At 47.7% G+C, this 13647-nt stretch overlaps 1 protein-coding gene across 1 annotated transcript in view; it reads left to right on the top strand.

Annotated features, from left to right (window-relative positions):
- Positions 1-1065: 1065 nt before the first annotated feature.
- The window catches only part of PTPN23 (protein tyrosine phosphatase non-receptor type 23), a 28811-nt gene continuing 16229 nt past the window's right edge, over positions 1066-13647 (top strand). The window contains 2 exon segments of the mRNA XM_019632533.1: positions 1066-1219; positions 12306-12380. Coding sequence (XP_019488078.1) covers positions 1136-1219; positions 12306-12380 — 159 coding nt within the window. The 5' untranslated portion in view covers positions 1066-1135.

The following is a 13647-nucleotide window of genomic DNA, read 5'->3' as shown; positions in this document are numbered from 1 at the left end:
AGGACCGAGTGTGCCATTCTCCGACCATTACTCCTCTGTTCTAAAGTGAGACACTTGGGACAAAACCCCTTGTTCTCTTCTTAGTCCCTCCTGGCCAAGAGGTTCCTCTCTCAGGGCTCAGTTTTCTTTTTTAAAAAGATTTTATTGGGGATTTGGGGGAGGGGAACAGACAAGTTGCTTTTCTTTGGTTCTTCAGTCTAGTTGTGGAGGATGTCACTTCACTGGCCCATGTTGGTATTATGATCATTGTGCTCTTCCCGGCTGAGGCAGTGGTCACCAGCCATTGGACAGCAGCTCACGGTAGCCCAGCTCCAGGTCGAGCTGTTGTTCACCATCTTAGCTGTAGAGGGCACAGCGTCACTGGCCCTCATGTGGGATCAGAACACCGGGCCCTGCTGCTCAGAGCTGATGTCCCAAGCCAACTCCTAACCAACTGAGCCACTTGGCCAGCCCCTCAGTTTTCTTTTATTTTTTTTAAGGCAAAGCCCTCATGATGACCTCCACTTACCTCAAAGGCGATTCTGCCAGCCTCCCCTTGAGTCCCCCAAACCCAGGACCTTGAGTAAAGTGACTTAGGGCTCAGTTTTCAAGTAACCTCTTCCAGGCGACCCGCCTGCCACATTACCTCCATCTAGCATAGCACCTGCCGAAGTCCTCCATGGCCCTGACTCTACTTGGGACTACAACAGAAATTTATGGGTATGTTTTCTTTTTCTTTCTTTTTTTATTTTTGCAATTGGGGAATTGTATGGGTGCGTTTCCTAATGCCGTTCCCTTAGAGAGGAGCGCTGCGGTCCAAAGCCAGGCCCAGCAGGTATGTTTGGCCTGGGAGGAGGAAACCCGCTGAGGCCGCGCCTCGCACCTAAGTGGAGAAAGACTACCAGTCCCAGAAACCCTTTCGGCTCGGGCTGGCGATTCGCCCTCCCCGCCCTCCCCGCAGAGGAGACTAAACTGCACATGTGCGAAAGACTGCTCGGGCGGGGCGGGGACTGCACCTCCCAGCAGGCCGTGCGGGCATTTTTCGTCCCTGCACGACGACTGCCTTCCGGCGCGGAGGGGCGGGGCGGAGCGCGCGACTGAGCCAGCAGCTGGAGCAGCTAGGGAGCGGCCGAGGGGCCGGTGGGCGCACTCCGCCATGGAGGCCGTGCCTCGCATGCCCATGATCTGGCTGGACCTGAAAGAGGCTGGTGACTTCCACTTCCAACCGGCCGTGAAGAAGGTGAGTGCGCCTCCTCCCCACCCCCACTTCTTCCGCGTATCTCCGTCGTCGGCCAGCGCGTGACGCCCCCTGCGCGTCCATCATCACCCCAGGCCCTGTTGCTGGGCCGGGTGAGACCAGGAGGGGCCTCCGCTGGCTTTCCTCGGCCTTGCCCACTCCCGCGCGCCCGCCGATTTTTCTTCCCCTCCTTGTCCACCCGGGGTTGGCACCGCAGTGTCGTCGGAACCCGCTTCCTGACTTCTGGGCCATCCATCGTTCCCACCGTGGCACCACTCTTCCTTGGTGTGACGCTCTAGACCTAGCTCAGCCCCGCGCCTCCTCACGCCAGAACCGCCGGGCAGGGAGCTCTGGGCGGTCCGGACGGTCTGGGTTGAATGACTGTTACCCGGCTCTCAGTGCGCGGTCAGTCTATGACTGGACTGGGACGGACGCCAAGGGTGGCTCAGGATATGTTTTAAGACGGGAGCCCCGGTGAACCAGAGGAATGCCTAACCTCTGCTATTGGGGTCTCTCTGACCCTTGGTGCAATTCTGTCTGGGCTTCTCTGGAGAAGAATCCTATTCGGGAGCCCTTTGAACCAAGTTATAGAGTTGCATGTCATTTTGGGGAGGTTTACTGGTTTTCATAACTGCCCGGAGGAGACAAACAGTGCTGTAGCTCCCGGAGAGACCGTAGCAGTCGTTGTGTCGAGTCTTGAGTTGGACGGAGTACACAGGCAGGTTTGGCGTTAACGGAGGCAGGCGAGGGACCTTTATGGTGAGATCAGCCGTGGCTGGTACGAAGAGGGGCCAGATGTTGTTGATTGGGTATCAGGTGCCCTCGGAGACATCTGCCTTGGGAAGGGCCACCTGGTTGCATTGAGGGTCAGAGCAAAGTAAAAAGGAACACCCAGGAGGCTGTTGAAGGTTGGCATCCTTGTAACCACACGTGTTTAGCACAGCAGCTGCCAAAGTAAGTCCCAGATCACCCAAATTTTGCACCGCTTAGCAGTTAGTATGCTTGAGAAAAGAAATAAGAGAAAGAAAATGACTTTGGAAGTAGTTTTCCCAAGAAGCTATCTCCCTTTGTTTTTACTTTGCCACTGCTTTAGTTCAGACACTAATAATTTGTATTCCGTTGAATCCATCGTTTATCCTCTTTGGACCTCCTTTTCCTCATTTATAAAACCAGGAAACTAGATTAATTGATCTAAAATTCCAAGATTTTGTAATTTTGTTACGACTTTGGTCTCTTCTCCATCTGCTCTTTCATACAAGTACAAGTAGATGAATTTTTCTGAAGCTTAACAAAACTCCTTTGTTTTCTAGTTCATCTCTAGACTATTCAGAGTTCTCCCTGACCTACCCCAGTTCTTCAGCATTTTTTGAGGGCCCAGTATGTGCTTGATCTTTGTACTTCTGATACAAGTATCCCAGATTCTGTTCGCAGTCAGCCACTCGCTGTTCCCTAGACATTCTCTGCCTTTGGTTGTGGAATTCCTCCCATCCAGCTCTCATCTTTGTCCCGTGGGGTGGGGTTGGGCCCTTCTTTAATCTCTGTGTATTGGTTTTGTCCATCTTTCAGGGTCCAGTTTAAGCTCTGTCTCATCCTAAGATTTATTTAACCCTTTCATTTGGATTAATCTTTCCCTTCTCTGAATTCCTAACTCTTGTCCTCCTTTTCCTGGTGACAGTTATGTATACTGTGTTTTAACCCCCCCCCGCCCCCCTCCATTCAATTCTAAGTGACCTGAAAGACATCTGCATGCTCCTCACAGCCTAGCAGGGTCCCCTCTACATAGTTGACACTCAGGAAAATGTTTCTCACATGACTGACTGACAGTTGGGAGAGAATTTAGAGATGGTGACCATAACTTTCTGGGAATCCAGTGGATAAAATCTTAGCCTGGAAACTCCTAGGAGATAGTTGTGCTTAAGTTAGCCTTTGATGCTCTGGTTGCTTACACCTAGCCAAGGAGGTTATTACATGAGCAATGGCTTCTCTGGGAGCGCCTGGGAGTTGCTTAGCCCTAGGCGGCATCAGCTGCTGAAGAAACAATTTCTTAGGCATCAGCTGTTTTGCTTTGTTTCCTCTTCTTTGGGATTGGGAAAGATAACCACCATTTATTTGCTAGGTTAAGCTTATAGCATGTACTTGCATAAACGCACTGAAAAGAAACAGCAGTCTGGGTAGGCTGGGCTTTAGAATGGCCAACTTCCTCAGGCTACTCAGGAACTCAATCCCTGCAGAGGAGACTGCAGAAGCCACTGCAGTTGGGAACTCTTCCTGGCCCGGGCGCCTCCCCGACCCTAGAGCCCCTGCTCTGCCTTCTGCCCCTGGTACCCTTGTCCTGTTCTACCCTTGCTCGGAGCGTGAGAACATTCACCAATGACTAGGAGCTGAGGGGTAGAATTTAATGTAGGATAGTAGGGTAAAAATTGTTTCTGTTAAAGTCAACCTGTCAAGCACTGTGCTGAGCCCTGATGATAGAGATGAATAAGAGACAATCCTTTTTTTCCATGGAATGCATGGTCTAGTAGAGGAAATTTACAAGTTGGATGGTGACATCAATGGAAGAGTAGAAGTATGTGCAGTATACAGAAGTGCCAGACTGAGGAGGGGCTGTCAGGAACTGCTTGCCAAGGAGGTGGATTTTGAAGGGTAAATAGGAGTTTTCCAGGTAGATAAAGGGTTTCTTTCTTTGTGAGGACTGGGCTTTGAGAAAAAACTCCCGTATTGGTTAATGTTGATTTTCACTCCTGATGGATGTGCCTTATGGAATAATGTGAAATATGTACTAGGAGAACGGCCAGCTGGTTTTGAACTGCACTGCCAATCTTTAGGTTGTGATACCTGGACCCGCATATATATATTTTTTTAATTGGGAATTGGGGGAGGGGAACAGTGTTGGGGAATTGGAGAAGGGGACCAGCCAAGTTGTCGTTCTTCACTCTTTGTTGTGGAGGGTGCCAGTCGCCATCTGGCTGTCCGTCGGCAGCTCGTGGCCTCTAAGCTCAAGGTGCTGTGTTCAATCTTAGTTGCGGGTGGGCATAGCCACCATCCCACGCGGGAGTTGAACCAGCAGCCTTGTTGTTAAGAGCGCACACTCCATATCCACTGAGCCATCCAGGCGGCAGCTCAGCTCAAGGTGCTGAGTTCAGTCTTAGTTGCAGGTGGGCACAGCCCACCATCGAACAGGCAATCTTGTTACACCAGCTGAGCCATCCTGCCACCTGTTGGCAGCTCACCTTGGGCTCAGCTTTGGCACAGCGTCACTGGCCCATGTGGGAATCGAACCGGCGGCCCTGTTGCTCAGAGCTCGCGCTCTTAAGCCAACTCTTAACCAACTCAGCCACTCGGCTGGCCCCCCTCCCCCTCCCCCACCCCCACGCCGGTAATTTTTTAGTGGGGAAATGCTGCTGGCCCTGCACCTTCTTGCCTGTGCTTTGGAGCCCAGAGTGCTGACTCACTGGAAACTGATGAAGGTGACTTTTTGTGCTTTTTTTAATCAGTGAGTGATTTGGCCACAGGTGTCAGTGTTTGAAGTGCTCTCCTCTGTGCTTTTTTCATCAGTGAGTGATTTGGCCACAGGTGTCAGTGTTTGAAGTGCTCTCCTCTTCTGGTCCCAAACACCTGCCCTTAACCAACTGCACTTGAGCTCAAGTCAAACTCACTTGGACTGCGGTGTTACATCTGTCCCTGTTCATTCATTGAACGAGTAGTTTTGAGTGACTATTATGTAGCACTCCTGGGAATTCTGGACTGTATTTGATGACAAAAATTCCTGCCTTCATAGCGCTTACCTTCTGGTGATCCACATAGTAACCCACCCTCAAGGGCACATGACCTTGTGGCAGCCGCCCGGCCAACCAAGTGGCTTCTTGGCCTTTTCCCTGCCCCCACTCTGGCTGGATTGAGCTCTCTAACTCTCCACTTCCCCACCAGGTTCCTCCAGAGGAAATGCCTGCCGTGCAAAGCCTGCCTCTCGAACTTCACCTCCCCAGGCCTCTCTTACAGGAATGTTCACATCTGGTCATTGTCCTGGGATTTCTTTCCTCCTGTTCATCACCCAGGTTGAACCTCCTCAGAGTCCCTTTAACTGCCTGGCAGTTGTACCGCCCCCCAAACTCAGACAAGTCTTACTGCTCCTGTCACTCAGTTCACTTGCACCAGATTCTTACTGTTCTTCTTATTCACATGTGGGTAGAGCCTGGTTTCATGTTTGTGGAAAATCACCTCCCCCAGCCCCTTTCCAGATTTCCCAGGGGACAGCTGGCTCTCGAAAAGCTTGCCACACACACAGAAAGGGAAGTAAGATAACCAGAGGCCTAAAAGGGTCCTGGCCTCTCAGCAGTGCCAGTTACCTGTGGTGGCGATTTGTCTTGTCTCTCATAGGTTTGGAGTCGCCAGGCCGGTCTGCCGGAGCCTGTCTGCCCACTTGGTTTTACAGCAGAAGGGCTCTGGGCACAGATGGCCTGGATGATGCAGGCCATTCTCCTCTGATTTAATCTCATACACCAAAGGCCCATATCCGTTTCCCACCAGATTCTTCCTTTTACTTGGGAAGTAATAAATACTTGTGTGCAGACAGTGCTTAACAAGTGTTGGGTGAGTGACAGTTCTAGCACCCTCCAGGAGATGGAACTTGAGTCCTCACTGGTGGTGTTCAGATAGGTCAAGGAGCCATTCAGAAGAGGTGTGGGTGAGAGGCCTTGGGTGTTAGGTTGGGGAGACTAGGTGATGAGGTCTGTTCTCATCCTGGGTTTTTGGCCTGTAATTTGGTCTCAGGCTTGCTGATGCTAAGGGGCTAGAGATTTCCCATGGCAGTAATACTTCTTTCTCTGAATAAAATTAATCTCATTTGAAATTCAGTACCAGAGCACATATTGTGTTAATTAACAATACTATATGTGGGACTCGTGTGTTTCTGTGAAACAGCCCAAGGAATACCCCATCTTTGAGTTAACCCTGCAAGTGGAGGGAAAAAAGTGTGTATGATGAACAAAGATAATAGTAACACAAGTGATGCCTTTTCTTCTTGGGTTATTGCTTTTAATTAGCACCATGAAATTTCACAATGTTGTATCAGATTAAGAGTAAAAACTAGACACCTCTGCCACCCAGGGGGGAAAAAAGCATACACAAAAGAATGAGAACATGCCAGTATAAGAGAAAGGGACACACAAGGTATATCCCGGGTCGGGAGTCAGGAAATTTGAATTAGAGTTCTAGCACTGCCATTGCTCACCTCTGGTTCCCCTTTTTCTAATCTGCAAAAGAATGGCAGGACCCAGGATGGGTGTTTGCAATGATCTCATGTGCCTACAAAATTCAGTAGAAGAGCAGAGTAGCATTGCGGAAATAGCACAGACCCTGGAATCAGACCTGGATTTAGGTCCCAACTCCTCCACTTAATAGCTGGGTAACCTTCAGCTGCTAGAAATGATTACATAACTAATGTGGTCATCACTTTCCTCGGCTGTAATATGGAGCTGATGTACTTCATAAGCTTGTAAGAATCAAGAGTTAATGCATGTGAGTCCCTAGTGTATTGGTCTTGGTGTATTGTAAACAATATTTTCAGCCTGGCATTCTCTTTCTTGGTTTAGGAAATAGCTCAAGTCCTTCTGCCAGCTCTGAGTTAAACATAGCAGGTGATATTGACCCCATTTTTTTTTTTAAAGATTTTATTGGGGAAGGGGAACAGCGTTGGGGAATTGGGGAAGAGGAACAGACAGGTAGACAAATTGCTGTTTTTGTTCTTCAGTCTAGTTGTGGAGGACATCACTTCACTGGCCCATGTTGGTATTATCATTGTGCTCTTCCTGGGTGAGGTATTCGGTCGCCGGTCATTGATTGGCCTCTCAAAGCGGCTCCCGGCAGCTCACACTGGCTGCCAGCCACTCACGTAACTCACAGCAGCGCACTGCAGCCCTGCTGCAGCCTACGGCCACTGGCGACTCATAGCAGCCCAGCTCCAGGTTGAGCTGTTGTTCAGCATCTTAGCTGTAGAGGGCGCAGCGTCACTGGCCCTCATATGTGGGATCCGAACCGGGGCCCTGCTGCTCAGAGCTGGCGTCCCAAGTGAGCTCTTAACCAGCTGAGCCACTCGGCTGGCCCTTGACCCCCATTTTACAGATAAAAAATATAAGCCCAGATCTCACAGCACCCCAGGGGCACAGCCAGGACTTAATACTCTTGTCTCGGTATTTCTCTCAAGACATGATGGCCTTTCCACTCTCTTTTACTGTTTTTCACTTTTAACTCCTTCCTTTCCTTCTTTCCCCCCAGTGGCTCTGATCCCTGCACACTCTCAATTAACAGATACCTGTCCATAGATCTTCTTGTTCCCTCAGAAAAGGGCCCCCAACTACTCCAAAGCCTGGTTGGGCTTTGGAAGTTCTCTGTTCCTCCCCACTCCAGCTGACTGAGTTGGGGTCCTGTCAGTGCCTTCTAGTTTCTTACTCTCCAGCCGTGATGCCAGGTTGGTCCAGGCCCTGCGAGCTGCTGGGCCTTCCTTCTCAGGCTCAGCCTGGAGCTCCAAGTCCTCCCAGGCATTGTTGCGAGCTCTGTAGAGTTCCGGACCATAGAGACACTGAGAGGGTCTCTGTCCTTTAAGAACCTTCAGACAGTTGCTTTCCTCCTTTTAGTGGGGGAGTGATCGGCAGTCACAGAGGATTTTGTCAGAGTTTAAAAAGGAACCTGACTGGTCTACTGACTCTCTGTGTAGCCAGAGATTTGTTTTCTTTTCCCAGTTTTTAGAGCTATTTATGAGAACCATATTAAAAAAAATAGAAACGCATTGGTCTAATGTATGGTTAAGAACATGAACTCTGGAGCCCAAATACCTGGGTTTCTGTCATTGCCCATCAGTTACTAGTGCTTTAACCTTGGAAATGCCCTAACCTCTTTGCCTCAGTTTCCTAATTTTCTCATCTGTAAAATGGTGATGATGATAGCATCTACCTCTTTGGGGTTTTGTACAGATTGAGCAATGTTAGGAGCTCAGCACAGTGCCTGGCCATGGTAGGAGCTCCGTGAATGTTTGCTGCTGCTGACCTTGGAGGAGAAATGAGACACAGGTGGAAGGAGAGCTCGTGGGATCATTTGCTGGGAGTGGGGCAAAAAAAAAAAAAAAAAAGTCCCTCCCCTCACCATTGTGTGAACAGGGACAGATGTTCCTAGCGATGTCAGGTGAAGCCTTGTGTCTAGGACTCTCAGCTGCCCCTCATCCCTTTGGCCTCTATCCCCCAGGCCTCACTTTTCCTTCTTTTCCCTAGCCTCAGGGTGGGCAGGCTAAAATCTCTCACCAAAAGAGAATTCCCATTGAGTAGGAAGTTTTACCTATAGCTCGGGTCACATTTTATATTCATGGTTTTTGGAGGAGGGGGGTGAGAAGGAGGGTGTTGGCTAGATCAAAGTGAGGATTGTTAACCAGGAGCCCATAGGTGCACTTCAGAGTGTCTGAACCCACTAAAATTGTTGGCACATTTTTGTGTATAATTATGCATAGTTGAAGATTTCTCGTTGGAGATTTCGTTCATGGCTTTTATCATACTCTCAGAGGACCCACAAAAGGCTAAGAGTCACTGACATACAAGTAGTCAGGAAAGTGTTTTTCAGGTACCATTTAGCGCTTTAGCAACTCTTAAACATTTGTTCTCCAGATTTCATACATGCAGAAAAGTTGAAAGAATATACAGTGCTCACCCAAGTTCTTGCTTCCTACTTTTTTTTTTTTTAAAGAGTTTTATTGGGGAATTGGGGGGATGGGAACAGTGCTGGGGAATTGGGGAAGGGGAACAGACAAGTTGCTGTCGTTTTTGTTCTTCAATCTAGTTGTGGAGGACGTTGCTTCACTTGCCCAAGTTGGCACCATCATTGCACTCTTCCCTGGAGAGGCAAATCAGTCGCTGGCTTCTGGACGGCCGCTCACTGCGGCTGCTGGCCGCTCACGCTGGCTGCTGGCTACACACGGTAGCCCATGGCAACCCACTGCCACAGGGACTGCAGCCTACGCCGTCGCCGGCGACTCACGGCAGCCCAGCTCCAGGTTGAGCTGTTGTTCAGCATCTTAGCTGTGGAGGGCAGTGTTCACTGGCCCTCATATGTGGGATCCGAACCGGGGCCCTCTGGCATCCCAAGCGAGTTCTCAACCATCGCGCCACTTGGCCGGCCCTCTTGCTTCCTACTTTTGATAGTTGCATTCACCATATTTATTTGTGTTCTCTCTCTCTCTCTCTCTATATATATATATATATAGATAGATAGATAGATAGATATAGATATAGATATATATGTACATAGATATATAGATATATCTATATATCTATCTATATATATCGGAGATGCCAAAAAATGTATACAAGTGGACACTTTGGTCAGTGTTGCTCAGGCATAGTTTACCAAAATCAGAAGTGTCTGGATGCTGATGGTAACCACTTTGAGCACCTCTTGTCATTGCAGAAGTCAAACATGACTTGAATTCATCTTTTGTTATCGGTATATATTGAGTATTACAATTTTAATACAGTTTTCCTTTCTTAAAATGTGCATACATTTTTTAGCACCCTCTGTATATACATATGCATATATATATCTGTATATACATATATATGACTTACAGTGTTTTGACTTATAATTTTTTGACTTTATGATGATGTGAAAGTAACATTCAGTAGAAACCATATTTCAGATTCTGAACATTGATACCCCCCTGGCCAGTAGTATGCTGTATGATGCTGTCATGAGGCTGCGCAGCTGCAGTGAGCCACAGCTTCCCGTCAGCCCCGGGATCACGAGGGTCGACAGCCAGTACTCTACAGTGTAGTAGTAAATGCATTTTTAATTATGATATTTTCAGCTTACAGTGGGTTTATCAGGATGTAACCCCATTGTAAGTGAGGAGTGTTTCCAGATACATACATGCACACATACACGTGTGTGTGTGTCCCCCATGAACCTTGGGAAGTAAGTGGTACACATCTTAGCACATCCTAAGGGTAAGGACATTCTCCTACGTATTATAACCACAATATTATCATCATACCTAAAAACCCACAAAAAGTTTCTACTGTAGTTTATATTTAAATTTCACCTATTGTCCCCAGAACATCTTTTCATGACTTGTTTTTTTCCAAGCTCAGATTCAGGCAGGTTCCCATGTGGTATTTAGCTCTGTTTCTTTAATCTCTTTTAATCTATAGTAGTCTCCTGCCCTCCCCCTTCCTTAATGACATTGATTTTTCAAAGAGACTGGGTTAATTGTTGGGTAAAATGTCTCATGTTTTGAATTTCTGAGTGTCTCCTTTTAGTATTATTCAATTTGTTCGTCCATCCTGTGCATTTCCTGTGAAGGCAACCATCTTCTGAGACTCCAACTCATGTACTAAGGTCCCTGGCATTCCTGACACACTCATTGTTGGGGGGTTTTTGCCGTGAGGTGCACAGTCTGACAGACATGTTCAGGACGCGGGGAGAGCAGCAGCTAATGTTCAAGGGAGTGACATTTCAGCTGTATCATCTGTGTCATAGTAGGGAAGGCAGGGACAGCCGTGGACAAGCATTGAGACCCGAGAGCAGTAATTCCAAAGTACTGTTGGGTGAGTGTCCCTGGGAGGTGCCAGGTGACAATCCTTGCAGACTGTTGGGAGCAAGTTGTGAAGGACCTTGAACTCTGGGCTGAGGAGATTGGTCCTGGAGGCTTTGGAGAGCCACTGGTGCACATTCTCGTCAGATTACAATTTTTCTCTATAGATTACACCTCATTTCCCATAATCGCACTCTCCTGAGAAAAGCACGTTTTGGTTTATTTTTTCCCTAGGGGTGTGTGTGTTTCAGGAGGATTTAAAGTTAGGTGTGACATTGGAGTTGTGTTAGAAAGACAGTTCTGGCCACTAAGTATGGGATAGATTCGAAGGGGTGGCCAGAGGTAGCAGGGAGATAGAGAAGAAAGCTCATGGACACAGGACTTTCAGGAGGTAAAGCCAGCAGAAGAGGTCAGCAGCAGGGTCAGGTTTGGAAGCCTGGCCGGATGGTGCTGTAATAAGCTCAACAGTGGCCTCCCTTCTCCCTGTCCCTTTTTGTCCTCTCCCTACCAGGGCTGGTAGGAGCTGTCACTCAGCCCTCCAGGGTCCCATGTGGCTCATTCCTTAGGCATGTGCCGTAGGTCCTGAGAAGGGACCCCCGGAAAGGGGGGGGCCACAGAAAAGGTGTGAGCATGCCACTGGACAGAGCAGGCCACCTCTTCTCAGCCTTTAACAGCCCCCTCCTCCATCTCTCAGACCCTGGTTAAGGCCGTAGGGAACCTTGTGAGGTGGGCATCAGTGCCCTGGTGTATGTGGAATGAGTGGAGCTGGCTCTCCAGGTTGCCAACCCAGACACGGGGCACTGCACAGGCCCAGCTCCAGCTGCCTCAGTCTGTGGATCTTAGGCGAACAGGGGGCCCTTTGTTCCTGCCGTGCGTCCAGGATGGTGAGTGTGCTCACTGCCCAAGACAAGTCAGCTCTTGAGGTGGTGAGTGGGCAGACATGCCAGTCCCCCTTTCTGCCCCTTCTCCTATGAGGGTCATTCTTGTCACACATCCATGAGCCTTTCCTTACAGATGAGGACACTGCAGATCACTTACGTCTGTGGGGTCCTTTCCCAGCCAGGAGGGTGGGCTGGTAAAGAAGGCTGCACTCCCACTCCTGTTTGGTGCCTCTTGCCTGCATTTGCTGTCAGGTTAGGGTTGTGGTTGTGGCCCCGGAACACAGCAGGGCCCAGTCCTTGAAGGAAGGCTTGTTTGGGGATTTATGGCCTGTTTGGGGCTGCTCAGTAGGATCCCATTTCAGCCAGCTCTATTCCCTGGCTTCCTGAGCCTGCTGAGTCCTGGACTTCGCAGAGAGGGACCGTCCGGTGAGGACTGGCCAGTCTTATTTTCCATTTTGCTCAGAGAAGAAGGCCCCATGGTCAGCATCTTGGTGCTGCCGGTTAATGAGTTCCCGGTGGTCCAGGAGGTGAGCTCGTGGTTGGGGGTCTGGGCTCGATCCTGAGCCCTGACTGGAGACTGTGGGAGCAGGGGAATCCCCTCTATCCGTGGTTTACCTTCGTTTTTTCCCCTCTCTAGTTTGTCCTGAAGAATTATGGAGAGAACCCAGAAGCCTACAATGAGGAACTGAAGAAGCTGGAGTTGCTCAGACAGGTAGGAGGATAGTGTTTTTATGTGGGTGTGAATAGGATTGGTTTGTAGGGAGGTAAACAAACCATCTGGAACTGTGTTCTTCTTTTTAAAAGCAAAATTAATGATAGAAAAATTTGAAAATACTAAAAAGCAAAAAAAAAAAAAAAACCAACCTCACAATTTTTAAAATATACTTAAAAATTTTGTTTATATATAATATATACAATAGAAAACCACAGTAGGATCATATACCACCCATACTGCTTTTTTTCACTTAGCTTGTGGCTATGTTTCTGTATCAGTGAACATACAACTGTAGTATTTTCAATGGCCTTTGGTGATTCCATTGCGCTGTAATTTAATCAGCCTCCTCTCAGAGCACATTTCCATTTTTCGCTATTGTAAATATGCCCCATGTCTCTGCATATTTCGGCCTTTATAGGATTGTTTCAGTAGGAATTAGTGGGTGAACTGGATGCTATTTGTTTTCATCTATACCCCCAGCAGGGTGGGGGCCTGCTCCTGCTGTTACTTTTCAATTCTGGCATTCTGATAGGTGAAAAGAGTATTTAATTTTAATTTTCAATTATTTGGTTAATAGTAAGGTTTCACAATTGTTAATGTGTTTGTTATATATCTTCTTTTAGGAATTGTCTGTTAATGTCCTTTGTCCATTTTTTTTTATTAGTGTTATACATTATTTCTTATTAATTTATAAGAAATTCATACATTAATGGTATTGCTTCTTTGTGTTATATGATGCAAATATTTTTCTCAGTTCATTGTTTTAGTTTATGGTGTTTTTTATGCAAACTTTTCAAGTGTTACGTATAAATATATAAGTATTTATAAACTAGGTCCATCTCATCTTTCCTTTTAACGTTATCTGCCTTTGATACACGTTTAGAAGACCATCACCCAAATAAGATGTAAGCAGTCACTGTATATTCTTCCTCTAGTACTTTGTGGCTTCGTTTTTTACTTGAATCTTTATATGGCATTTATTTAAGTATATGGTATGTCAGGGAAGGCTTGAACTGGAACTTTCTCTTCATACTTTTTCTTGTTTTGAAACCTCATATGCTGAATTCTTCTGTGTACTTCAGGTCTATTCCGCATTTCCTGTTTCCTTCCATCATCTGTCATCCCCTGCCAGGCCCATGGTATTTTATTTTATTTTATTTTAAGTTTTTTTTATTGGGGAATTGGGGGAGGGGAACAGCGCTGGGGAATTGGGGGAAGGGGAACAGACAAGTTGCTGTCCTTTTGTTCTTCAGTCTAGTTGTGG

The sequence above is a fragment of the Hipposideros armiger genome, unplaced genomic scaffold (assembly GCF_001890085.2).
Source record: "Hipposideros armiger isolate ML-2016 unplaced genomic scaffold, ASM189008v1 scaffold_18, whole genome shotgun sequence".
NCBI classification, from domain to species: domain Eukaryota; kingdom Metazoa; phylum Chordata; class Mammalia; order Chiroptera; family Hipposideridae; genus Hipposideros; species Hipposideros armiger.
Note: the sequence above shows the minus strand (reverse complement) of the source record. Positions and strands in the feature narration are given on the sequence as shown.